The sequence below is a fragment of the Terrapene carolina genome, unplaced genomic scaffold (genome assembly GCF_002925995.2).
Source record: "Terrapene carolina triunguis isolate 2854851 unplaced genomic scaffold, T_m_triunguis-2.0 Scaffold212, whole genome shotgun sequence".
Taxonomy (NCBI): domain Eukaryota; kingdom Metazoa; phylum Chordata; order Testudines; family Emydidae; genus Terrapene; species Terrapene triunguis.
Window position 1 is genome coordinate 5,701,415 of NW_020664563.1, and position 24,267 is coordinate 5,725,681.

A 24,267-nucleotide genomic window follows, 5' to 3' on the forward strand; every position below is an offset into this window, starting at 1 on the left:
CAGTCCTCAACAATATGTATCATGGTTTGTGGCTGCCCATATTGACATAATGGACTGTCTATAAATGCCACCAAAATTCTGCTGCAGCACAAATTCCATGTCCAGTACAAAACCAATTCAGAAGGTTCCATTGCCTTTGCGGTAAATCAAACCCAGGTTGACATTGAGTGGGGTATGAGACAAGATAATTATTTGTTGGAAATAACTACATAAGGTGCAGGGCACCAGGGAGTGTGGCTCATTGGCTAAGGTAAGCACTACACCTGGTAGCAAACACACAATGGGAAAGAATCAGAAAATGAAAGTGATTAGAAACTTATCTATACAACTTCTCTCTGTATAAAAGAGAAGCTGACTAGTCTATTTTCATAATCCAAGACAAACAATATGTAATCAGTAAACAAGCAGGGTCAATGGTGAAAGACAAATGAAACATCTGACATCTCAATTGTAATAATCTGAGGCATTGATTGAGTTGGTAATCCCTATAGTCTCTGTTGCTCTCTCTGGCTCTGCATTGTCAGGGCTTCCTCAGCCAGCAGTTGACCTCAGGACCAACTTCATATTAGCTGGAGAGTGAGTGTGTGTATTCTCAAAGTGCCAAGGCCAGGGGTGGTTTCCGGTGTCAATCTGATTGGGATGAGCTGGGCTGGAAGAGTCTGAATTTTTTTGGAATTATGAATGGTTCCAGACATTGAAGTTATTGTCTTCTAGCAGCACAGCTTAGAACCTTCACCAGCTACTCAGAGCCCTCCTTTCATGAAGCCCATTTTACGTATGGGAATAGCACCTAATCTTACCCTGGGGAACCACAGTTGAGGGGAATATTTACAAATAAGTAAACCAGCACAAAGGAGTGCAGGAAGGCCAAGAATTGTAAGCCAGTGGAAAACCAAAGAGTGATTGGAAGAATCATTGATGACTCGAGTTCTCAGGGGCTTCAGAGCCCGGTGCCACTGGGTCAGGATGGTGTTTCTGGCTCCTACCCATTTTCCTGGTCCAGCCAGGCGATACTGGCAAGGGGTGCATGGGCCAAAGAAAACTTCCAGGGCCAGCTTGGGATCCTTCAGGAACAGCAGCAGCACGTTGGGTTTTACACCAACACATGATGCAATTTCATCCATGTAGCCAATGTAACTCATCTTGATTTTGCTCTCCTTGTTGGAAAGACCCCTTCATTAGGAAATAAAACAAAGAGGTTATTGTATTTCTGTGTAAACCCAAAATGCATGACTGAAACTCCTTCCCATTTCCCTGATTCATACTAAGCTCTGTGCAGAGCAAATGGTCAGATATACAAACCATTGAAGACATGGCTATAAATAACACTGAAAACATAATGCCATCATATACATCAATGTTATGCCCTTCATCTTTGTCATAAACATACAGCTAAGGGTAGCATAAAATCCCTCCTTTACCTGTAAGGGGTTAAGAAGCTCAAATAACCTGGTTGGCATCTGACCAAAAGGACCAATAAGGGAAGAAGATCCTTTCAAATCTGTGGGGGGAGGTTTTTGTTTGTGCTCTTTTTGTTGTTCTCTCCTGGCCAGAGAGGAATCAGGGCAGGAAAAAAACCTCTCCTAAACCCCTACCTGAAATGAGCATCTAAGATTACAAAAATTGTAAGTAAGCAAGGAATGGCGTTAGAGTCTCTTTTGTTTTAGCTTGTGAATTTTCCCTATGCTAAGAGGGAGGTTTATTCCTGTTTTTGTAACTTTAAAGTTTTGCCTAGAGGGGAATCCTCTGTGTTTTAAATCTTATTACCCTGTAAAATTACCTTCCATCCTGATTTTACAGAGGTGCTTCTTTTACTTTTTTCTTTATAATAAAGTTCTGCTTTTAAGAACCCGATTGGTTTTTAGTGTCCTAAAAACCCAAGGGTCTGGTCTGTGCTCACCTTGTTTACCTATTTGGTTGGTATATTATTCTCAAGCCTCCCCAGGAAAGAGAGTAAAGGGGCTTGGGGAGATATTTTGGGGAAACAGGAACTCCAAGTGGTCCTTTTCCTGAATCTTTGTCTAACTCACTTGGTGGTGGCAGCAATACCATTCAAGGACAAGGAAGAATTTGTGCCTTTGGAAAGTTTTTAACCTAAGCTGGTAGAAATAAGCTTAGGAGGTCTTTCATGTGGGTCCCCACATCTGTACCCCAGAGTTCAGAGTGGGAGGGAACCCTAACAATCTTGGTTCAGTTTTGGCCACCCTGTCTGAAAAAGGGAGCAGCAGAAATAAAAAAGATCCAGAGAAGGGCTATGAAAGTTAAGAGAGTTCCCCTCTGAGGAGAGTTAAAAAGATAAGGGACCATATCCTCCCACCTCCGTCTGCCTGCTTTGATCTGCTCAGGTCATTTGTCACCAGTTCATTAAGAGCTAGACTGAGATCATCTACTCATCTCACAAGAGTTCACCATCAGCCATTAGTTAGGTGATTTTTTTGTCTCGATCACTAACTTGATCTTAATTTGAACCAGCGCCCATGTAATGAGATCATGAGTAGGTGTGACAGTCACTGGGATTTGGAACACATCCTCACTCTTTCTGCATTAGGCCTTGTTGTCATGATATAAAAAAAAAGAGGTGTGTTAGCTCATTGGAGTTAGTGAAGTGCTTGTCTTCATTGCAAAGTTCACTTGAGTTATTACTCGAGTGTTGCTCCTCACTTGAGTCCCACTCGTGCAGAAAGTGCGATGATGCTTTTAACTTGAGTTGGTTAGTCCCTATAGACAAACTCACCTTGGTACAACTTGCCATCTGCTAACACAACTACTCTGTGGTGTGGATGCAGGCTAGCTTCCCTCGAATGCCGATAGTCCAGTGCCTTCCCACAATTCACAGAGCAGCTCAGCTTACTGCAGCACAAAGAATCATGGGATATGTTCCCAGAACTCACTGTGCCATGTATGGGTGTAGCTTCTGCCAGTCTAGGGCTGCAGCAGCACAGGGAGCAGCACAGTGTGGAGACTGAGGCTGCCTTCCTACTGGCTTGTGTTGGAGGGACCAGTCATGGACATGCCGGACTGGCCCCTGTGTGACTTCGGAAATGGAGCACCTGTGCGGGGGAGGGGAGGTGGGGGAGGGGGGAAGGGATGTATTCTCTTTGGCTGCATGCAGGAGAAGCCATTTTCTGACTCTCCTGGTCAGAAGCCTGAAGCTGACTCAGAGGCCCTGCACTGTTCCAGGAAGCCTGAACACCCAGAAGCTATGGCAACTCTAAGAGCTGGAAGATCACATCGCCCACAGGCCCATCCTGCACTGGAGGCCGGAAATCAGCCGTGGCTTGATTCGCTTGGGACACCAACCAGCCAACTGTGAAATTGCCCACAGCGATGCCAGCCTGCCCATTGATCTCCAACCACGCTGTGCGAACCACAGAGACTTTGGGAATGGCCATTGTTGTAACACAGGTCAGGGATCCATTTTAGGGCCATTCCGAAGTGTCTCTCCTGTTCTCCTCTCCTTCCTTAATTCCCCCTTTTCCTGTTCCAGGAAATGAATAGTTGTCATTCTTATCTGGGCATAGTTACTACACTAGTTAGCTTATTCCTAGAGGTCCTAGCAGTGTGGCCACCTGAACCCTCAGCCAATAGGTGGAGACACCATTCATCAGGAAACAGATCCCATTGGTCCCAAAGCGGTGTGTGTCAAAGAATTCCCAAGGAGGGAGGAACCGAGCCCTCCACTGCCTTTGGAGATCAGGGGTGCCCCAGAAGGGGGGTTACAATGCCTGAGCACAGAGCCAATGTGGAGACAGCAGCTGGTGGGTTATGTCAGTGTGGCTGCTCTCACTCAAGCCAGGCTAACTTGAAAAGAGTAACTCCAATGCAACTAACTCTGCCGTGAAGTCACACTCTAACTTGAGGGGAAATGCTAGTGAGGACAAGGCAGGTTTTAGTTTTCACCTGTGGCAGCAGGTCGAATTAAAGTCTAGGTTTTAAGTATAGCTCGACCTGCTAACTCATGTGAAAACTACAAACTTCCTTATAAGAACATAAAGGCTTTACTGGGTCAGACCAATGGTCCATCTAGCACAGTATCCTGCCTTCTGACAATGGCCATTGCCAGGTGCTTCAGAGGGAATGAACAGAACAGGCAATCATCAAATGATCCATCCCCTGTCGTCCACTCTCAGCTTCTGGCAGTCAGAGGTTAAGACACCCACAGCATGTCTAATAGCCACCGATGGACCTACCATTCAGGAACTTATCTAATTATTTTTTGAATCCTGTTATAGTTTTGGCCTTCACAACATCCCCTGGCAACAAGTTCCACAGGTTGACTGTGCATTGTGTGAAGAAATACTTCCTTTTGTTTGTTTTAAACCTATTAATTTCATTGGATGACCATGGTTCTTGTGTTATGAGAAGGAATAATAACACTTCCTTATCACTTTCTCCACATCAGTCATGATTTTATAGACCTCTATCATATTCCCCCTTAGTCATCTCTTTTCCAAGTTGAAAAGTCCCAGTCTTATTAATCTCTCCTCAGATGGAAACTGATCATTTTTGTTGCCCTTCTCTGTACCTTTTCCATTTCTAATATTGTTTTTATCTTCACTAGGGTTTTGCCTTGAGTTAGCTCTTGCTTGAGTTAAGAACACACCTTTTTTTTTGTAGTGAAGACAAAGCCTCAGTCCTTGTGAAGGGGAGACAATTGTTGAGATGATGGGTTTTGAAGGTCATAGATAAAAGTCTACAATGCCCAAGCAAATGGACCTTTAAAGATCATTCTCAGGGTCCTGGATAGTTCCATATTTTATGGTTCTCTCTAAGCCATGGGTGGCGCATGACTCCCGGATTTGGGGAGGCTGGGCCTGAGTGCCGGAAGCTCCCTAGAACTGGGTGGGCTACCGGTGCCCAGACCGTGGCTCCACCTCCTGCTCCGCCCTGAGGCTCGGCCCCACTCAGCATCCTCCTGCCAAGGTCCCACCCACACTCCACCCAAGGCCCCGCTCCTGCTCAGCCCCTCTTCTCCAAGCCCCTCCCCCTGCCACTCGTGTCTTTCTACCCCCTCCTTCAAGCCCCCCCTTCCCTCACTGCTTGTGCCTCTATCCTCCCACTCCCCTGAGAGTCTCCTTTCCCCATGCCTCTCTGCCTCTCAGGGGCAAAGAAGCATGAACGGTGGGTGGAGGGGCCATGGGGGTAGGGGAGAAGAGGCACAAAAGGCAGGCGGGAGGGATGGGAAGAGGAGCAATGTGGACAGGGCAATGGGGTAAGAGTGGGATATGGGAGTAGGACCTCAGGTGGAGCGTGGGTGGGGCCGTGGCCCGGGCGCCCTTTCGGTCACAGCGCTCCAAAGGCAGCAGGCTAGCGGCATGCCTCCAGAGGGAGGCGCACCACATCCTGTTTGGGGAGGCTTAGCTTCCCCTGGCCTATTATACCTGCTGCCCATGCTTTAAGCCCATGAGAAGATTTTTGTTGTCATGTCTTCCCTGCCACGTTCTCCCTGAGCTGGATTCAGGGGGAGAGGGAAGCAGTGAGAATTGCAACATAGCCAGAAAAGCACGAGGACCAGCATGGTCATGAAAGGAAATTCCCTTGGAACTTAAATGGGGTCAGCTGATGGGATCCCCCCCAGAACTAAGGTGTGGTTACTAGAGGGACACTTTGTATGCAGTGTTATAATTGCCAGAGGATCCCCCTGCAATCCTGGCAGGCATCGTTTTAACAGGCACTAGTGTAGAATGCTGCACACACTGTTCTACCAGCAGCCTCATCAGACAGGCCTGCAATCAGAACTCTTTCAGTTTTATAATCAGTGGTTGACTCTCACTCCTGTTTCTCCTGAACTAGGAAGAAGGGGAATCCAGGCACAGGAAACAGCTGCCATTTCTTTTTAGCCACAAGATGGTGCCACTGCTCTAGAGGAAAACATTAACTTCAGGGTTAGAGCTGGATCAAATAAATCCCAAAATGTGCAAAGCTCACCTGGTTTTGTTCTGTTGCAACTCGAGACTTGGTCCAAGTTTGTCAAAAAGTTTGTGATCCCTTTGAGCTCACTCGGATCTGGTTCCCAGTAGAAATGGATCTATTTTGAGTGCTGTTGTGTCAAACTGGTGCCATTTCTGGGTGGTTTTGAATCTGTGTGAAACTCAGTTTCATTCAGTTTCAAAAACTTGGAAGAGGGCATGAATGAAACAAAATAAATGTTTCAAATGAACTCTTGCGAGTCCAACCCCCCTCTATTCAGGAGCGTTGGTTAATGGCATTCTAGGGTCTTGTTAGCCATAGAAATGCATATGTCTCCTTGCAATCGGAGGCGTCAGTGCAGGATGTGTGGAGCTGGTACCAGTAGCAGTCAAACTGCGGCAGCATGGGCTTCAGTGCAGTCTGTACAAGCCAACCTGGCACCCTGGATACCTACTTGGGAGGCTAACCTGTGCTGCTGCAGCAGATTACAGCTAACACGGTATGTCTACATGTCCTGTAATCACACCTTGGACTGCAGTGGAGACATAGCCTCTGTTAGAAGAGTTTCCCCTGACTCTCTTCGTCACCTGTTTGGTTCCACAGAAGGAGAATTAAAAGCCAAAACCCAAACAGATAGGGAAAAAATTGCAGTAAAAAAGTCTATTAATCTAGCTAGTGAGTCAGTGGAAGGATGGTACAGTGGTTAGAGTGTTAGTCTAGAACTTGAGAGACCTGAGTCCCTGCTCCTCTACAGACTTTCCATGTGACTTTGGGCAAGTCACTTGGTTTCTAGGGCCCAGATCCTCAAAGGTATTTAGGCTCTTCACTTCCTGAAAGGTCTAGCTGAGGTGCCTCAGTTTCCCCATCAGTAAAATGGGGATAACAGCATTGCCTTGCCCCACAGCATTGTGGTGAGGATAAATACAGCAACATACTGTGAGGCACTCAGAGTCTCTGGTGACACGGATAGATAGAGGGGCTACCTTCCCCTGTTCAGCAGCGATATTACTGACTGGAGCACCATGCCCTGAATATGGAATAGAATAAGTAGCATTTCGTACTGTTTAATTAGATGCTGCTGCTTCTTAGCAACTTCAGCCATCAGCCTGCTGGCAGGAGGGAGCTGATTCAACCCTGGGAACATAAGAGAAACGAGAGAACATACTAGTTCTTTGCACAGATGATCCCGAAGTCCTCAAACCAGTCAGTCCACTATGAGCTCCTTCACTGATTACATCAGAGGCTGGACATATTTAGCAAGAGCTGATCTAAGTATTAAAGGCCAAATCCTCAGCTGGTGCAAATCAACACCACTCCACTGAAACAAGCAGAGCTAGGTGAGTTTACACAGCTGAGGCTCCAAGTCATATGTCGCAGAGAAGCTAGTGTGTTAATTCTTTGGGGAATTACGCTCTGTCTAGGGTCATGTTGGCTGTGTGACTCACATTCTACTAATGGCAACACGGGTGGTGGGAGGGGCTAGCTGAGACTGTACACAGGTGGCCAGATCACGCGACCGTGGTTATACTGCTATTTTTAGCACACCAGCTAGATCAAAGCTAGCGTGTGTATGTCTGCCTACCTTTAAAGACCCTTGTGGCCCAACGAGCCTGGAGTTCTGTTCCTGCCATGATGGAGCCTGTTAGCTCTATAAGGCCTAGGACAGCCAGCGTCGGCTTCTCCAGAGGGGGTGGGAAGATGTATTTGTAAAGGGCGTACTTGCTTCTGCAGATGTTGCGAACAGACTCTTCAAGGAAGGGAAAAGAGAAAGTGTATCCGGTAGCAAAGACCACCATGTCGATGTTCTCCTCTACGGTCCCATCTTCAAAGACAGCTGAGCTTTCCATAAACTCCTCCACATTTGGTTTTACCACAACAGCACCGCAGAGGATGCAGCTTGGCAGCTCATCATTCACAATTAAGCTTAGGTTTGGACTGGCACATAGAAGGAAGGGAGAGCGAGAGATTGAGTGCAGTATTTGCTCTGACATGGGGTGTGATAAAGAACCAAAGCAGAGCTGGAATTCTGGCTATACTACAATGAATTGTGAGGTGTGGAAGAGCTAATGGGGGAAGACCAGACATGGAGCACGTAGGTGCTCAGGGGTGAGGTGTGTAGATGGGGAAATGTGGAGGGAGCTTGCCCTGTTCTGTGGATAAGCAGAAGCAGTCAGAATCCAGAGCTGTCTGTCCAATACCAGCTGGGACTACCATTTGTCGGCTAGATTCTCTCTTGCCCCAAGGTGTACTTCATGTAGAAGAAGACGGAGAACGGTTGGGGCTGGTATAGCTTCCTGATCCTCAAGGCGCTGTGGCATAAGTTAGAGCAGCCTAATTTATGACAGCTGGGTCTGATCCCTAGGCACCACACTGCAACTGGGCCAGGAGGAACAGAGCTGTACTCCACCCAACCCCAGGGGTGAAAGTAACTTAAAGGATTTACCGGTACTCCAGAGTCCTTAGGAGGGGGCGTGGCCTCTACCAGAAGAGGCGGGGCCTTTAAATCCCCGGGCTCTTTAAATCAGGATTTAAAGGGCCCGGGGCTGGGGCTGTGGTAGCAGCAGCTGGGAGCCCCGGGCCCTTTAAATCACCCCCGGAGCTACCAACTGCAGAGGCGGCTGGGAGCCCCAGGGGTGATTTAAAGGGCCCAGGGCTCCAGGTGCTGCTACCACAGCGGAGCCCTGGGCACTTTAAATAACCATCGGAGGGGCCCTGGCTTCTGGCAGAGCTTTAAAGGGCCCAGGGCTCCGCTGCAGTAGCGGCAGCCGGAGCCCCGAGCCCTTTAAATCGCCACCCGAGCCACGCTGCCGGAGCCCCAGGGTAGCAGCGGCAGCCGGTGGCTTGGGCAATGATTTAAAGGGCCCTGGGCTCCAGCTGCCGCTACCACCCTGGGCCCTTTAAATCATCCCCAGAGCCCTGCTGCCGGAGCCCTGGGATAGTGGCGGCGGTGCTCCGGCGTCAAGTTAAAGGGCCTGGGGCGGTAGCGGTGGCTGAGCCCCTGGCTCTTTAAATCGCCGCCTGAGCCCCGCCGCCGCTGCTACCCCATGGCTCCAGCAGGCTCCGGGGACGATTTAAAGGGCCTGGGGCGGTAGAGGCTACCGAGCCCCGGACCCTTTAAATTGTCCCTGGAGCCCTGCTGCCGGAACCCTGGGGAGGCGGCGGCGGGTCTCCGGCGGCTATTTTAAGGGCTGGGGCAGTAGTGGCTGCCGCAGCCCCAGATCCTTTAAATAGCTGCCAGAGCTCCACCGCTGCTACCCCAGGGCTCTGGGGACGATTTAAAAGGCCCGGGGCGGTAGCTGCGGCAGGCGCCCTGGGCCCTTTAAATTGCCACCCGAGCCCCGCCGCTGCTTCCCCAGGGCTCCAGCAGCAGGGCTCTGGCGGCAATTTAAAGGGCCTGGGGCTCCAGCCACTGCTGGGAGCCCCAGGCCCTTTAAATTGCCACCAGGGGAAGCCGATGCGCTCCAGTACAGCGCACCGGCTCTTGCCGGTACACCGCACTGGGGCGTACTGGCTTACTTTCACCTATGCCCAACCCCCAACCCACCCTGAGTTGTGGGTAGGATGGTCAGTGGAGAAGCTGGCTGTGCTGGCTTCATACCCACTGAGAGTCAGCTGGCCAGGTGTAGTCAGGTTCCAACTTCTTCATGCTGCTCAGGCTGTGCAAAGGAGAATCTAGCCTTACAATGGTGTTTTTCTTGTCAATAGTAATGTTTCTTTGAGTGGAAAGCTGAGCTCATGTCATGTAGGAACTCATGTCATGTAGACAACCAAACAGCGATCAGAACGTAGTGATCCTAAGTTCCTGTCACTGACCTAGGCTGAATTTGAACCAGTCACCTAGATGCTAAAGGGTCTTTGTCAGCCTCCTGAGTAGGGCTGAGCAAATCACTCATTTTTCAGTTTGGAGGTTGAATAGAAAAATTGGGGAAAAAAATTGTTTCAGGTTGAGCTGAAACAAAATTTTTTCCCCCTCAACAAAACAAACCTCATCCCAAAACAGCCCTGAAACATAGTTTTGGATTGAACAAAACGTTTTGTTCAACCTGAAACAATTGTTTTCATTTTGTTTTTAGTTTGGGAGGGTTTAAATGTTTTTTAATGTTCTTTTAAAATTAAATCTACATAAATTCCAAAAGAAAACCACTTTCCAAAAAGTGGAAAAATTTCAATTTGAAATTACCAAAACAAAAACATTTTGATTTTTCCAAAAAATTTTTTTTAATTTTTTGTCCTAAACTTTTGTCAAATTTGACCCAAATTAATGAATAGTTTCAGTTGACCCAAATCTGCATTTTTGCAGTGGAAAAAACTGTTTGCATAAAAAAATTCACCTAGCTATACTCCTGAGCTATCCAGTCTCCTGCCTTCTGTAGGGTAATATTCTAGGTCCTTAAATTATAGATCCAGTCTGTTACACTGTTCTCCAAAAGGGGCAGCTGTCAATCTTACTGGTAAGGATCGATTCACACAAAAGTATGACATGGAAACAAACGTGAAAAATTGCCACCATTGGCAGATAGATGTTAATCCCTAAACTAGAACTGCCTATGAGCAAGGCAACGTAGGGCTTTGCTAATCTGTAACTATTCCCCAAATTAAACGGGAGATTTACACAGAAAACAAAGAAAGCACCTTTTCTGAGGAATCAAGCCATAATTTGCATGGTCAAACCATGTATTGAACTTCTTCAGTCTTAGCCGTCTCATGAGGGCTGATGGGAGGAAGTTTTCGAGACAGTTGTGAAAGCGAGTGGTGAGCATCATGTCAAGAGGGAAGCCATGGTCTGAAATACGACTAATCACCCACGTGCCACTTCTGGTGCTGAGAAACACCTGGAAAATAATTGAGGCCTGAGAAATTTATTGCCTGGGAATCTGGGTTCCTTTTTTTGTTCACTGTCAAATCATATCTTGCATGTTTGCTAGGAGGCCTTCAGCGTGGAAGGGTAGAGAGCTAACCAGAATATCCCAAGATAAGGAGGTTGGGGCAAGGAACCAGGATCCAGATGAACAAGTCAGTTCACAGTGTCTCTCTCTGACTCCTAGTGGCTGCAAAACCACCAATTTATCTGCTGAACTGACTTGCAAAACAGTCCAGGAAATTGAAATGTATCTTTTTATAGCTCTTGATCTGAACCTCTGTGCACTTGGCAATACCTAATCTCGGTATGTCCTCGGCTACTAGTTTGTTCATGCCATTCTAATATCGTCTGGCATCCTTCCTGAGGCACTTTCCATGGGCAGTAATTAGGGTTTTTGAAGACCTCAGGATACTAGCTATGTTTCCTGACTTGGGGGATAGGTGGGAGAATAGTCCCAGGTCCTGCTCATGAGTGCAGGACTATCAGTGAAACCTTTTCAACATCCCGCTTTCCATTTCTTTCAAAGAAGACTCCTTGGCAGCCTACGCAAAGGATTCTGGGGTACATCTAGGACCTGAAGGTGCCAGGTTGCATGTGGCTGATCTGGAAACAGCAAAGCTACTTTGGAGATGGAACTGGGTAGGTGGAGACCAGTGTGAGATAGGACAAAAACGGATGATGGAATTAAAGGAAGAAAACTGGCAGGGAGGGGATGGTTGGTGGTCACAGGAACAGGTGCTTTCTGTCCAGGAACCTCTGATCTACTTAGAATTCTTTGCCAATTGCATACGTTCCGCTTTCAAAAGGGTGGCATGTGTACTTGGGGCAATTCACTATACAAGTAGTAACAGTAGATATTGTAGTTATAGTGTTGAGCGAGAAACCACGATCAGCATGGCTGGTGCTCCCCAGGATTTGATATGCCTTTGCTTGTGGTCCGTTGGACTATTATTATAGCCACCCCAAAGTGACGCTGTGTGTGCATGAGAAACTCAGACTCCAAATCTCTACACCATCCCAGAGCTGTACCTGAGCAGCCACCCGACTGATCTCCACAGCGATATCTCCTCCAGAATTCCCAACACCGAGCACAAGGACTCTCTTCCCTTGGAAACTGGCAGAGTCTTTGTATTCCCAGCTGTGGAGGTACTGGCCTCTAAAGCAATTTTCTATACCTGTGAAAAAAGCAGGGAGCATCTCCTGCCATTAGATAAATGTGCTTGTTCCATTGAGACAGTTCTGTCTGGACAGCATTGTTTTTGACCCTTAATCCCTGTTGAATTACTTTAGTCTTCCCACTTCAAATCAATAGGAGTCTTGACTTCACTGGGTGATGTGTGGAGCCCTGAGTACTCTGAGAGGATCCAATATCCTATCCTCTGGGCCCATTGGTTTTTATTCCTATGCCAAGACAATGCCACCTTTTTAAATCTGGAGTTGCTAATATGTTGACATCAATGTTTCATTTTCCTCATGCTCCTCTAGTGTGGAGTAGGTTCAACTCAGGCCTGGGGGTTTGCAGAGATCATGGAATATATACAAATAACAACAATGAATTGTCTTAGCTTACATATTAGTATCAGGGGGTAGCCGTGTTAATCTGTATCCACAAAAACAACAAGGAGTCCGGTGGAACCTTAAAGACTAACAGATTTATTTGGGCATAGGCTTTCGTGGGTAAAAAACCCCACTTCTTCAGATGGAAGTGGGTTTTTTTACCCACGAAAGCCTATGCCCAAATAAATTTGTTAGTCTTTAAGGTGCCACCGGACTCCTCATTGTTTTTCTTATATATTAGTGCTTTCCATCATCATCCTTCAGAATATTTTGCAAATTCTGTGCTAGGTCCTCAGCTGATATAAATCATCATAGCTCCATTGACTTCAATAGCTACACCAATTTACACCAGCTGAGGATTTGGCCCTCTAGATTTTCATCTTGTCATGAGAGAAGGTGCGGCCAATTGCCTTTTCTTTTAGGGGGCTATGAAATCTTCCCCCCCATGGATTCTAAGGGTGGGGCTTCCCAAAGTGAGGCATGGCAGAAAACTCACGGAAAATGGGTCAGACTGATTTTCTCCTTAGTTGCAAAGCTATACGCTTTCTCCCTGTAGATCTGGGAAGTTGTGTATTAGCTCTACTCTGCTATGTCATACCAGTGACCCCTCAGGCAGTCAGTTTCAGTTTGTGCTTTACCTGCATCACATTAAACCACCCTCACAGCTGGGGCTAATTAATAACCTCATTGGCAGCCTCATTAGCGAGGCAAGGGCTGAAAGGACATTAGGAATAAAATACCCTCTTACTACAGAGACCATCTCTTCTAGGCAGATCAGAAGGACACAGGCAGGGCACTGTAGGGAAGCAAACAGGGAGCCGTATTCCAGTCCATATGTGAATTCACCTTATTCACTAATGCTGGAATTCATCCCGCCACAGACGGCTTTGCCAGGGCTGAATTTCACCCCACACGCCGTGCGGCTTTCTTTAATACGTTCAGCCGTAAATGCAGGACTTACCAGGGAAAGAATCCAGTGGTAAATGGGGCTCTGCATAATGGCCACTGCAAACCATAACAGCGTCAAAAACGGCCGACTCAACCGTCCCATCAGTCTCAGTGAAAACATCCCACTGGCCAGTGGTGGAGAAATCTGGGCATTTCCTTACACTGTGAACTGTGGTCTTACAGGAAACCACATGAAAATCAAAACATCATTATGGATTGTTCTTTTCGGGAAATCGGTTCCGTGTGTGAACGGTTAGACCCAGATCCCCGAAGATACTTCGGTTCCTAAATCCCACTGGGAGTTATGAACTCCACTGGGAGTTAGGCATCTACAGACCTTTGAGGATCTGGGCCTCAGTGCTTGGGTAAGCCTGGAGATACAGACATTTCTTTCTTCTGTAAGTATGCAAGACCCCTGCTCCAACCCCTTTGCACCAAGACAGTAATGCTAAGTAGCTGAAAAGGGTAGCTGAGGGGTGTGACCTGTCACCAGCCACCATATATTAGGGCAGCCTTGAGTCTCCTTTCACTAGCAGTGGGGGTCAGACTGCCAGCCTGGCTAACTCCAGGATTGGGAGAGCACAAAGGTGACATTAAATGTTAAGCCGTCTTTGTCCCCACACCTCTTTGGGTCCTGCACCAAACGTAGGTTGGCCAGACCTGAAGGCCTGACGTGTCAACTGCAGCGCCGCACACACACAAACTTTTGACTCCCTTCTTACCTCGAAGCGTATGTATCTGAGAAGGCTGAAGCGCTCGGCGTACATTCTGAAATACTCCAGGAGTCTGAAGTGGTTCATGTAGTTGGGGAAATCCTCTGGGAAGGGGAAGTCGCTGAAACACATCATCTCCTTGGAGGAGTTGGTTATCACCGATCTGTAGACACTGATCCTCCCAGCTTCCTGTGTCAAATGCAAAATATGCAACCATGTTTTCAAAAAAATGACTGACCGAGAGGGATTTACTTGACTTGGTTCATCAGAGCAGGGTTAAACAGCCCACTGGTACACAGAACAGACACATGGGTTCCATGCTACCACCTCAGGACTTGTCTACACTGGGAAGTTATTCCAGAATAAGGTAAATTTAAAGGGCTATAGCTGTTCTCTTATTTTGGAAGAAGAGTGCCTTTCCTGGTTTAGCTTAATCCACTTCCAAAGCGGATTCAGATAACACAGAAAAAAAACAACCCAACAACAAAAACAAACCAGACATGCTTATTCCAGAGTAAGTGTGTCCACATGGGGAGCTATTCCAGAATGTATTGTGACAAAGTTCCTCCTCTATCTTGGTGGGTCCTGCGCTTATTGGCGGATTTTCTTGCCTCAGAGATTCACCACGTGGGTTGGGGAACAGCCCAGAGACCTTCCCCTCTGGAAGAACCCACAGTCCAGGGCAATTGGGAGGTTTGGGGGGAACCCGGGCCCGCAATCTACTCTGAGTTCCAGCCCAGGGCCCTGTGGACTGCAGCTGTCTATAGTGCCTCCTGTAACAGCTGCATGACAGCTACAACTCCCTGGGCTACTTCCCCATGGCCTCCTCCAGACACCTTCCTTATTCTCACCACAGGACCTTCCTCCTGGTGTCTGATAACGCTTGGTCTCCTCAGTCCTCCAGCAGCACACCCTCTCACTCTCGGCTCCTTGCGCCTCTTGCTCCCAGCTCCTCACACTCGCACCACAAACTGAAGTGAGCTCCTTTTAAAACCCAGGTGCCCTGATTAGCCTGTCTTAATTGATTCTAGCAGCTTCTTCTTAATTGGCTCCAGGTGTCCTAATTAGCCTGCCTGCCTTAACTGGTTCTAGCAGGTTCCTGATTACTCTAGTGCAGCCCCTTCTCTGGTCACTCAGGGAACAGAAAACTACTCATCCAGTGACCAATATATTTGCCCTCTACCAGACTCCTGTACCCCACTGGTCTGGGTCTGTCACAGTATTTTTTCTGCAGTAGCTACTCTGGTCAATTTCCCCATGTAGACAAGCCCTCAATCTCCTCATATCCCTGTCTCTATAATGGTGTTATTGAGGGACTGGATACACCTGATTTCCAGACTCTGGAGCATTGCTTCAATGTAAGTACTGACTTTACTGGGGAATAGTAGATATGTGTATGCCAGAGACTATGGCTCATGTCGTTCCATCTCCTTCTCTCCGTGAAGTCAGAAAGGAAAGCCCAAGTCTAGTCTGAAAATGTGCCTAGGTCCATGGGTACAGTCTCTTCCTTGGCTGCGAATGTAAACTATGGTAATATTCATAGCAACACATAGCCTGGTCCAAAATAAACACCTTGTTAAAAGTCACTGGATAAGGAAATCCCACTCACTGTGAACCTCCAGAGGCCCCCGATGTCATGACTTTGCTCAAAGCAGGTGGGCTCCAGCCCCTCATCCAGACAGCACTTGATGGAGGCCAGTCCACTGGCCCCAGCTCCAATGATTGCCACCCTCTGGACCATGCTTTCCTGTATCAGGAGAGAGTCAAGTTGGTGTCACAGTTGCTCTCTGGAACTCCTTCAATGCCTCGCACTGTAAGAGCTTAAGCTGGAGTATGGCAGGGAAATAAATGATGAAGTAGTTGGAATTTCTGCAGCCCAGTAAAGGACAAAGGTTAATACGTATGTTAAAATTTGTATTGCTGGGCTGCTGCAATAACAGGGATTTTTCAGGGCAGGAAGTAGGGCCGGCCTTAGGGAAAATGGCACCCTGGGTGAACTTGTATTTTGGTGTTCCTGGCCCCCATGGGCATGGTGCTCCGCCCCATTGCACCATGCCCCTGTGGGCTCCTCATCCCCCTGACCCTCACAGGTTCCCCACCCCTCAAGCCCCCGCTGCCTCCCTCAGTGCTTTATTTGTATTGAAAGAGGTGCCGGGACTCAGCCCCAGCAAGCCCCTGCACAAATTAAGAACTGGCTGGGCGGCTGAAGAGTGGTGGCTGCTGGCTGGGCGCCTAGCTCTGAAGGCAGTGCCACTGTCAGCAGCAGCGGAGAAATAAGGGTGGCATGGTATATGGTGTACTGCCACCCTTACTTTGTGCTGCACTGTTCCTTCTGTACCCCTAACCCCTTCGCCCCCCCCCGCCGTGCCCCTAACCCCTGCGCCCATGTGGGGAAACCGACCTGGATGCACAGAGTGGCTGGCATTGCTGCTCGCTCCCCCCTCAAATGCTGCTCCTCTGTGTCCCCCTAAGGGGCTGTGAGCGAGGAGCAGCGTCAGGGCTCTCTGAATACAGGCTACTTTCCCCACTGGGGCTGCGTAAGGGGAGGGCAGCAGCTCCCGATGCTCGCTTCACAGCACATTCCAGGTGGGGAAGTGACCTGGATGCATGGAGTGCTTGATGTTGCTCTTCACTCTCCCCCTCTTCACAGACCCCTAGGGAGGGGCATGGAGCAATCTGTGGAGTGGGGAGAGCAGTATCTGTGTCACCACTCATCCCCCCTCTCCATTCCGCGGGGCGGAAGCAGGGAGAAATCTGGGCACCCCCCACATGCGTCGCCTTCGCGAGTTTGTGGTGCTCCCCTGCCAGCCAGCAGTGTGTACCTCTGTACTGCTGCATGGCATCCCCCTGACCACGGCGCCGTGGGCCCAGGGGGCCCACCCCTAAGGCCGGCCCTGGCAGGGAGAATGTCTTTAGGATTAAGGGCAATGCCCATCTGTGACCAACAACTGTGGTTATCTTAACATCCCTGCTTTTCAGCAGCACCAGGCACTGGTGTCTTTTAAACCCTCGCCAAAATGTTCAAGTCTGGCTTGCCTGAAGTCAGTTTCTTGAATCCGTTAAGTGGGCTCAGCAGCAAACTAAGATTTATGGATGAAATCCTGGTCCCACTGCAGTCAAAAGCAAAAGTCCCATTGATTTCAATGGGGCCAGAATTTCGCCCCATATGGCCAATTGCTAAAATTATGTTTGAGGACTTGTGCGAAAGGCAAAGGGGTGGAAGCTCTTTTGTGGAGGAAACCCTTCCCAGGCTCTTTCAGACCCAGCCACCATCTCGGGGGATGAAGTAACCATTGGGGTGAGACATGGCCATTAAGATCCAGTGACAGTTTGCAACTGCTCTGCAATAGTTTATGAATGTTGTAGGTTGACCTGGTTATTTGGAGGGTCACTGTAGGACAATAGTGGGCTAGTCTAATAGGGGCCTGTTAGAAAAGACAAGCAGAAAGAGCAAGAATGGCTCAGGATAAGCCACCCCTCAGCAAACAATTAAGGGCTTTCAGAATCAATGCCCAAACTATTAGCTTTGAAGATTCTGCCTTCTGGCAACCTATAGAACTGGTTGGGACCATGAAAGGAAAGGGGTCACGAGTACAGAAGACCAAAGGAACTTTCTCTCCAGAGGTGGAGCAGTAGTTGTTTGGGAGAATCCGGCTGAGAGCCAGTTACCCACTGAGGGGTGCCTGAGGAAGTGAAGCCTGCCTAGTGTAACCGTGGGAATGGTCCCGCTATTGTGGGGAACTTTCCTGGTTTCTGCACTACCCCGGTGAAATGGGCTAGCAAAAGGATCTGAGTCCTCCCTCCCACTCCCTTCACCCAGAGGCCTGCTGACGTTGAGGGCTCCCCTTCCCCTCTCCTGTGGGCAGAGTCCTTGTAACCCCGACAAGGCTGGGCCCAGAATTCCTGTGGGGCTCGACCTCCAATCGTGTCGTGGTCAATCAGGACAGGGGCTAGGGTGTCCCCATGCCGGGGTGCTCTCTCCTCACCGGCTGCTTTCCTAACACATTGAGCACTGCTCTAAGTTTAAACCAAATACAATTAATTAAAGAGCAACTGGAAGAATGGAAACGGTTAAAGGAAGAAGCCCCACTCCCCACCCCCATGGGCAAGGAGAACACCATGAACAGCAGTGTCCGAGATATAAGGAAAGTTCACAGCCTGTTCCTCACACCTCCCAGGCCTCCCTACCAGGCCCTGGCAGTACTGTGGTGATACCACAGGTCAGACACTGCTCTGGTGGTGGATACACGCCCTCAGGCTCTAATGAGATCCTTCTCCCCAGCGTCGGCCCCTTCCGTCCAGGGTCATGTCCCCCCTCCAACTCCGGCCTCAAGGCCTCTTGTCTGGTGACATCTCCCTCTGCTGGGCCCTCACTGCCCAGGGTCCTCCCTTGCCCTCCTCAGCTGCTCATCTCTCTCTGCTCCAGTGTTACTTGTGGCCCAGACGGCAGCCGCTCTCCGGCTCTGGCCCCCTGGCTCCCACTGCAGCTCAGCCCTGGCTCACCCTCGGTGTGGCTGGTCTGCGCTGCCCCAGCTCCTGGCTCCGGGCTGCTCCAGCTCCCTCTCTAGCTTATTTCTGCCTCCAGCCCAGCTCTGTTCCCCCCCCTCCCCACCGCCAGCTCAGTGCTGCTGCTGCTGTCTCCAGCCAAGCTCCAGCTGCTGCTATCTCCTTGGCTCTGCTCTGCTCTGGCAGCCCCAGCTCACAAGGAGGGGACCCAGGCTATTGACTCACTCTTTGGCCTGCCCACCCTGTCAAGTTGGCTGATTTGGAGAACGAGCCTCTTCCCCAGTGGCCCTGGGGACTATCAGTCTCAGGATTCTGAGTCCTCTTTGGCCCTTCTCCTTTCTTCTAGTGGGGGAGAGGGCCGGACAAAGTCTCACTAACTCACTAAGTTCCAGTAGGGGGCTGGCAGCCCAACATTAGGTTTCCATAGGGTTACCATATTGCAGTCCTGGAAAAAGAGGACACTCCAAGGGGCCCCGCCCCCGCCCCAACTCCGCCTCTTCCCCGCCCCAACTCTGCCCATTCCCCCAAAGTCTCCGTCCCAACTCCGCCCCCTCCCCTGGACGCTCTGCCCCTCTGCTCCTGCCCCTCCCCTGCTTCCCGCGAATCAAATGTTCATGGGAAGCCTGAAACAGGCAGGCAGGCAAGCAGCAGGTAAGCTGGGGCGGCGGGGGGGAGGGCGCGAGGAGGCACGGCCCAGTCTGGCCCCCCCGGCCGAGCAGCTCCCTCCGGCGGCCGGCCAAGAGGCTCTGGCCCCGGCGTCTTCGGCCCGGCTCGGCTCAGGCCCTGGGGCGCCGGCCCCGGTTCCGGCTGAGCGGCACCGGCCCCGGCCCTGGCCGAGCACCCCCGGACCAGGCCCTAGTGACTCCAGCTCGGCTCGGGCCCCGGGGCACTGGCCCCGGCCCTGGCTGAGCGGCGCCGGCTGGCGGCGGCATCCGAGCTCGCACCCACCTCCTCCCGGGCTCCGGCTGCTGCTGCGCTGGGGAGAGCGGCGGGAGCCAGGAAAGTTGGAGCCCGGGGAGGAGGCGGTCCCCTTACCATGCCTCCCTATTTTCCCGGACATGTCCCGCTTTTTGGAAATTCCTCCCGGATGGGGATTGGAGGACCAAAAAGCCAGACATGTCCGAGAAAATCCAGACATATGGTAACCCTAGTTACCATCCACCACATGGGTAGGATCGACTGCCAAGATGGACGTGTGTAGGCTGTTTTCAATCCTTTTTCTCTCGGGGCTTTATTCCTGCTCCAAAACAGACAATGCTTTGGGTGAAGCTGACACTCTGACTGTACGCACCACTGGTCACAGATTCCCAAAGGAAAGGACCCCGGGTGCTGAACCTAGTCGGTCCTGTTGGGTAAACGTGGTTGTCACAAAGGGTGCTGTAGCCCAGTGCCCAGTCTCAAGAGTGGGTGAAACGGCTGATTCCACCCCAGGAGTGGTGAACGCAGGAAGCCTGGTGCCTGAGGGGACGCACTCGGAGAGACCAGAAAGGTGAAAGAGCGGCAGCCAGCCCTGTAACTGGGATATCATCTAGCTCTCAAACTATTACCGTGGAGTAGGCTGTAATCTCCTGGAATGCCATTTGCCTGCCTTGACAATAGGAGGTCGTTAGCTAACCAGGACACCTATATTAGGCAATAGGATAATGGATTCCGACTGGAATAGCAGGGCATCTTTTCCACTTAAAACAAGACACACTCACACAGCAGGAAGCCAGCAAGGACAGACTGTCAGCGGTTACCAACGTGGGGCACAGAAGGATCTTTGCTTATAAGAGAATGAAAGGGTTCCTGTAACTGCCCCTGGCAGTAGGCCATCCTGGGGGGGCCTTGGGGCCAGGCAACCCTGAGCAGTGTTGAGCGTTTAAATTTGTTTGTTCTCTGTTTGTTCCCATGCTTGTAACTCTTTACATAAAACTTGTTTTTAAGAACTGGCTTGTCTTGGACAATTTACACAGTTTTCTGTCTGAGGAGAGAGGACTCCTCAGGGACCCTCATGCAAAGGCCTGCAAGTTAACAACATAAGCACCTGCCCTCGTTTCAGTCCAGAAGAACGGGGAACATAGTAGGAGTGAGATGCAAAAGACAAAAGTAGCAGAGAGGAAGAACAGCTCAGTGGTTAGGTTGCTAGCCTAGGACTTAGGAGACCTGAGTTCAAGTTTCTGTTCTAATATAGGCTTCCTGTGTGACCTTGGGTACCTCCCTTAGTCACTCTGTGTGTCAGTTCCCCCTCTGTACAGTGGGGAGAACAGAACACAATACCTCCCAGGGTATTGTGAGGATGAATACATCAAAGATTGCGAGGTGCTCAGATTCTACACTGATGGGGCACTGTATAAATACAGCTTTCCATCAGGCACCTGGAAGATCAAGGTGAAACAGGCTGAAAAGGTCACGTGACTACATAGAAGTGTCCTGATTGCCAATGGGATCTGTGGACCTCAGTGTTCCTGAAAATGTGGGGTTCTGATTATTTCTTTTTCATCCTGTGGATTCACATTTGATCCTTCTCATTTGCCTTTGTTGAGATAGTTTCATTAATAATTTGTACTTACAGAGTCAGGGAAAGGGAATTCCTTCGCCCTTTCAAGTTTTTCACTTGATAACCAGAGAGAAACTGGAATTTACGGTGAAGGTGCCAAGAGAGAATTGTCTCAGATGGCATTCTGGGGTTTACTAGTGACCGAGTTTAACAAGTTTAATCAGCCGTGTGTGTAAACAATTAAATCATGAAGACATCAAGAGAAGACAACTGTGGCTTGGGAAAGGGTTAATTGGAAAAGGCAGGGGTCAGAAGATGATAGAAATTGTGCTGCTGTGTTGAGATGGGAATAAACTGCACTCCTGCACCTGAATCTGCCTGGAGTTTGGATCTGAATCAGACCTTGGTGGGTAACTCCTCTCTATAACAGGCCAAACCAAACCCCTGACATTTGGGCAGACTGAATCCAAACATAGGGACTCGTCTTATCTCTGCCCTCATGGTATGGTCAGCAAATGGAGAGCTTCTGATACCATAATGCTTCTTACTGGAGCTTCATTGACTGCGTCTGCAGCGATTTGTGCAGGATGGAGTTATTTGAGTAGCTGAGCACTTTTCCTCCAGCAGGTGCAGTTCACTGCAGCTCTCATTAAACCCAGTTATTAATTTTCTGCTAGGACTACACCCCATAGCACAGTGTTTCTCACCTGGTGGGCCACCAGCAAGCCTTTGTGGGGTTCCCCGATGCTGTTCCTGCAGCATAATGCCTTGCCTTAGGCCGAGAGAGTTGAATGCTGGTGTACACAGGTACAAGGAAGTGGAGGAAAGTGCAAAGCACAGGAAGTGGAGGGCCCCTGGTTGCAACAGCCTGGCTTTTTTATTAGCCTTGTAGTCCCAAAGCCTCTTCCCATCATGCGGCTGGATTTTTTAATTTGTTCATTTAAAAAAAAATCCCATATCCAATAAACCATTATTTAAATAAAGTGTCCCAAAGCCTACTCATAGCCCCAAGGAGCTGTACTGATTGGCAGGGGATAGCCCCTCCTGTTTACCATAGCCACACCCTCTGCTCCATGGTACTAGGGACAGCACTGGAGCTGCTACCACCTGCACTACTGGAGGTTCCCCAATGCTGGAGGAATCAGCCCCTGACCCTTTAAGCCAGGTTTAAGGCTGCTTTGTGCTGCTGCGTGAGTATGGCTAAGGATGTGTCTTTAAAGTAAGGACTCACATAGTGCCATACTGACCCAGTGCTGGACTGCTCCATCCTAGAGACCTTTAAGTGAAGGCCAGGCAATAAAACTGTTAAGCCGCGGCAAAGGATGAGAGAATGTATCAGTGATTTAAAGATTAAGTAACATGGCAAGAATATTGCCATTATTACAAAAAAGCCCCAAACATTAGAAACCCAGGAAATTCAGAGTTAAGATGAAATAAAACTGTACATTTCCATGTTCTCAATTGTTTGGGTTTCTGTTAAGGCACCCAATAAAGCAATAAGCAAAAGACCTTGTGGGGGCAAAAACATTTAAAATGGGTAATTTTTGCTTACGTAGCAAATAAATATCTGTAATCCAGCACTTTCCAAATACTCAGTAAAAGACAAAGTCTCATACCCTATTGTAAGCTTCCCAGGTGTCAAACCAATTGGTTAGTTCAATCAACAGTTGGAGGGAGATAAGAAGTAGAATGATTTATTTGATGCTTGGTAAGCAAATTCCCCAATCTGAGACATCATGAGAAAATTCAGGAGGAAGTTTATTACTTTTCTATCCAGAAAGTTAGAAAGCCAATTTAAAAAAAAATGGAGCACATAAAGGAAAACTACCTACAATTTTAATTACTTCTTGTTTCATAGGAACTATGGCCACTTTGAACAATTTTACTGAGTCCCATTTTCAAAATGAATGTAGGTACTTAGGAGCCTAAATCTGATTGAAAGTCAATGGAACTTGGGCTCCTAAGTGTCTGAGTCACTTTTGAAAATGGGACTTATTTTACTCCATATTTTGTATACAACTTTAGCTACACACATATGTATTATAAACTATATCAGTAAATGTCATTTTAAGAATATAAGTGCCCTGCAGAAGTGCTCCATGAAGCTCGAAAGCTTGTCCCTGCCACGTACAAAACTTGCTGCAATAAAAGATACTGCCTCACCCGTCTTGTCTCTCTTTTATGAACAGAAGCTGTAACAAAGAAGAAGAAAAAGAAAAAAGGCTACTTACATTTATCCAAAGTCATAGCAAAAAGTACGCTTCTGGATGTGTGCTTTCAGCACATGATGGAATTAATACAGAAATGCTGCTCTGTATGTGTGCAACAAGTAGTTTTCAAACAAAGGCATAACATTTCCCTATCATACCTTTCTTTCACACTTGCCAATCACAGTCCTCCCTGGGGTTCTGGACACACGCCAAGTTTGCAGATTGATTGTTGAAAGCATGAAAAATGCAGTCGGGAATAAGGACTCTAAGTAAAGAAACTCACCTTTCTGGTTCAATGTGGTGTCTTTTTTGTTTTGGATTCGACTGGGTTTTGGGTGAAGTTTGTCTGGTTACAGATTACATGAGAGAGTAAAGTCCAGACGGTTACAGCTCACTCTCATTCCTCAGCTCCATTGACCTTTACACCCTCCCTCCCCCAGGGCTGGTGCAAGGAAGTTTCGCACTTCCACCTTGCGCCCCCCCCCCGCCCCGCGGCAGCGCCCCCCCCCCCCCCCCCCCGGGGCCCCCCCCCCCCCGGCGGGCCCCCCCCCCCCGCCCTGATGCGCCCCCCTGCAGCAGCTCCCCACCCCCCGGCCCGGGGATCCGTGCGGCAGCTCTGACCCAGAGGAACCCCTGGGCTGCCGGCGGTGCGCTGACCCAGGGGAACCCCTGGGCTGCCTGCCGGCGGCTCAGACTCCCTCTCCCTCCCAGCGCAGCGGCCGCTGTTAAAAGAAAAATTAAAAAAAAAAAAAGCACTTTTTGGCGCCCCTAAATCTTGGTGCCCTAGGCAACCGCCTAGTTGGCCTAAATAGTAGCACTGGCCCTGCCCTCCCCACATCTGTGTAGCATTGAAATTCAAATGCATTCCTATTCGCTCTCAAGAAAAAAAGAAAAATGCACTAATTCTGAATGGCTAACCATAGTAACCAAGACGACTGAGCCATGCAGGCAGATCAGGTGGTTGCTTGGGTCTGCAAAATATTTAAGGCCAGATTGTGGCTGGGGGAAGGGAAAAGTGAAGTCACAATGTGCATGCCCTCACTCCCTTGCAGCTGGGGTGAGAGAAGGCCCGTGGCCCCACCT

General features: G+C 49.2%; 1 protein-coding gene across 1 annotated transcript; it reads right to left on the reverse strand.

Annotated features, from left to right (window-relative positions):
* LOC112107383 (dimethylaniline monooxygenase [N-oxide-forming] 4-like) lies at window positions 1-23,573 on the reverse strand. Its single transcript, XM_026656140.1, has 9 exons — window positions 23,468-23,573; window positions 15,599-15,736; window positions 13,999-14,178; window positions 13,290-13,452; window positions 11,801-11,946; window positions 10,543-10,760; window positions 7,493-7,845; window positions 6,972-7,044; window positions 1-1,173 (listed from the first exon to the last, which is right to left on the reverse strand). Exons 2-9 carry the CDS (start codon window positions 15,728-15,730, stop codon window positions 744-746), a joined length of 1,695 nt encoding a protein of 564 aa, XP_026511925.1. The 5' UTR covers window positions 15,731-15,736; window positions 23,468-23,573; the 3' UTR covers window positions 1-743.
* Between the last annotated feature and the right edge of the window lie 694 nt (window positions 23,574-24,267).

Coding starts and splice junctions, on each gene's coding strand:
- LOC112107383 (XM_026656140.1), bottom strand. CDS start 15,730: ATGGTCCAGAGGGTGGCAATCATTGGAGCTGGGGCCAGTGGACTGGCC. Junction 14,179..15,598: donor GGGGCCTCTGGAGGTTCACA/GTGAGTGGGATT, acceptor CATTTGACACAG/GAAGCTGGGAGGATCAGTGT. Junction 7,846..10,542: donor GGCTTGATTCCTCAGAAAAG/GTGCTTTCTTTG, acceptor TCTATGTGCCAG/TCCAAACCTAAGCTTAATTG.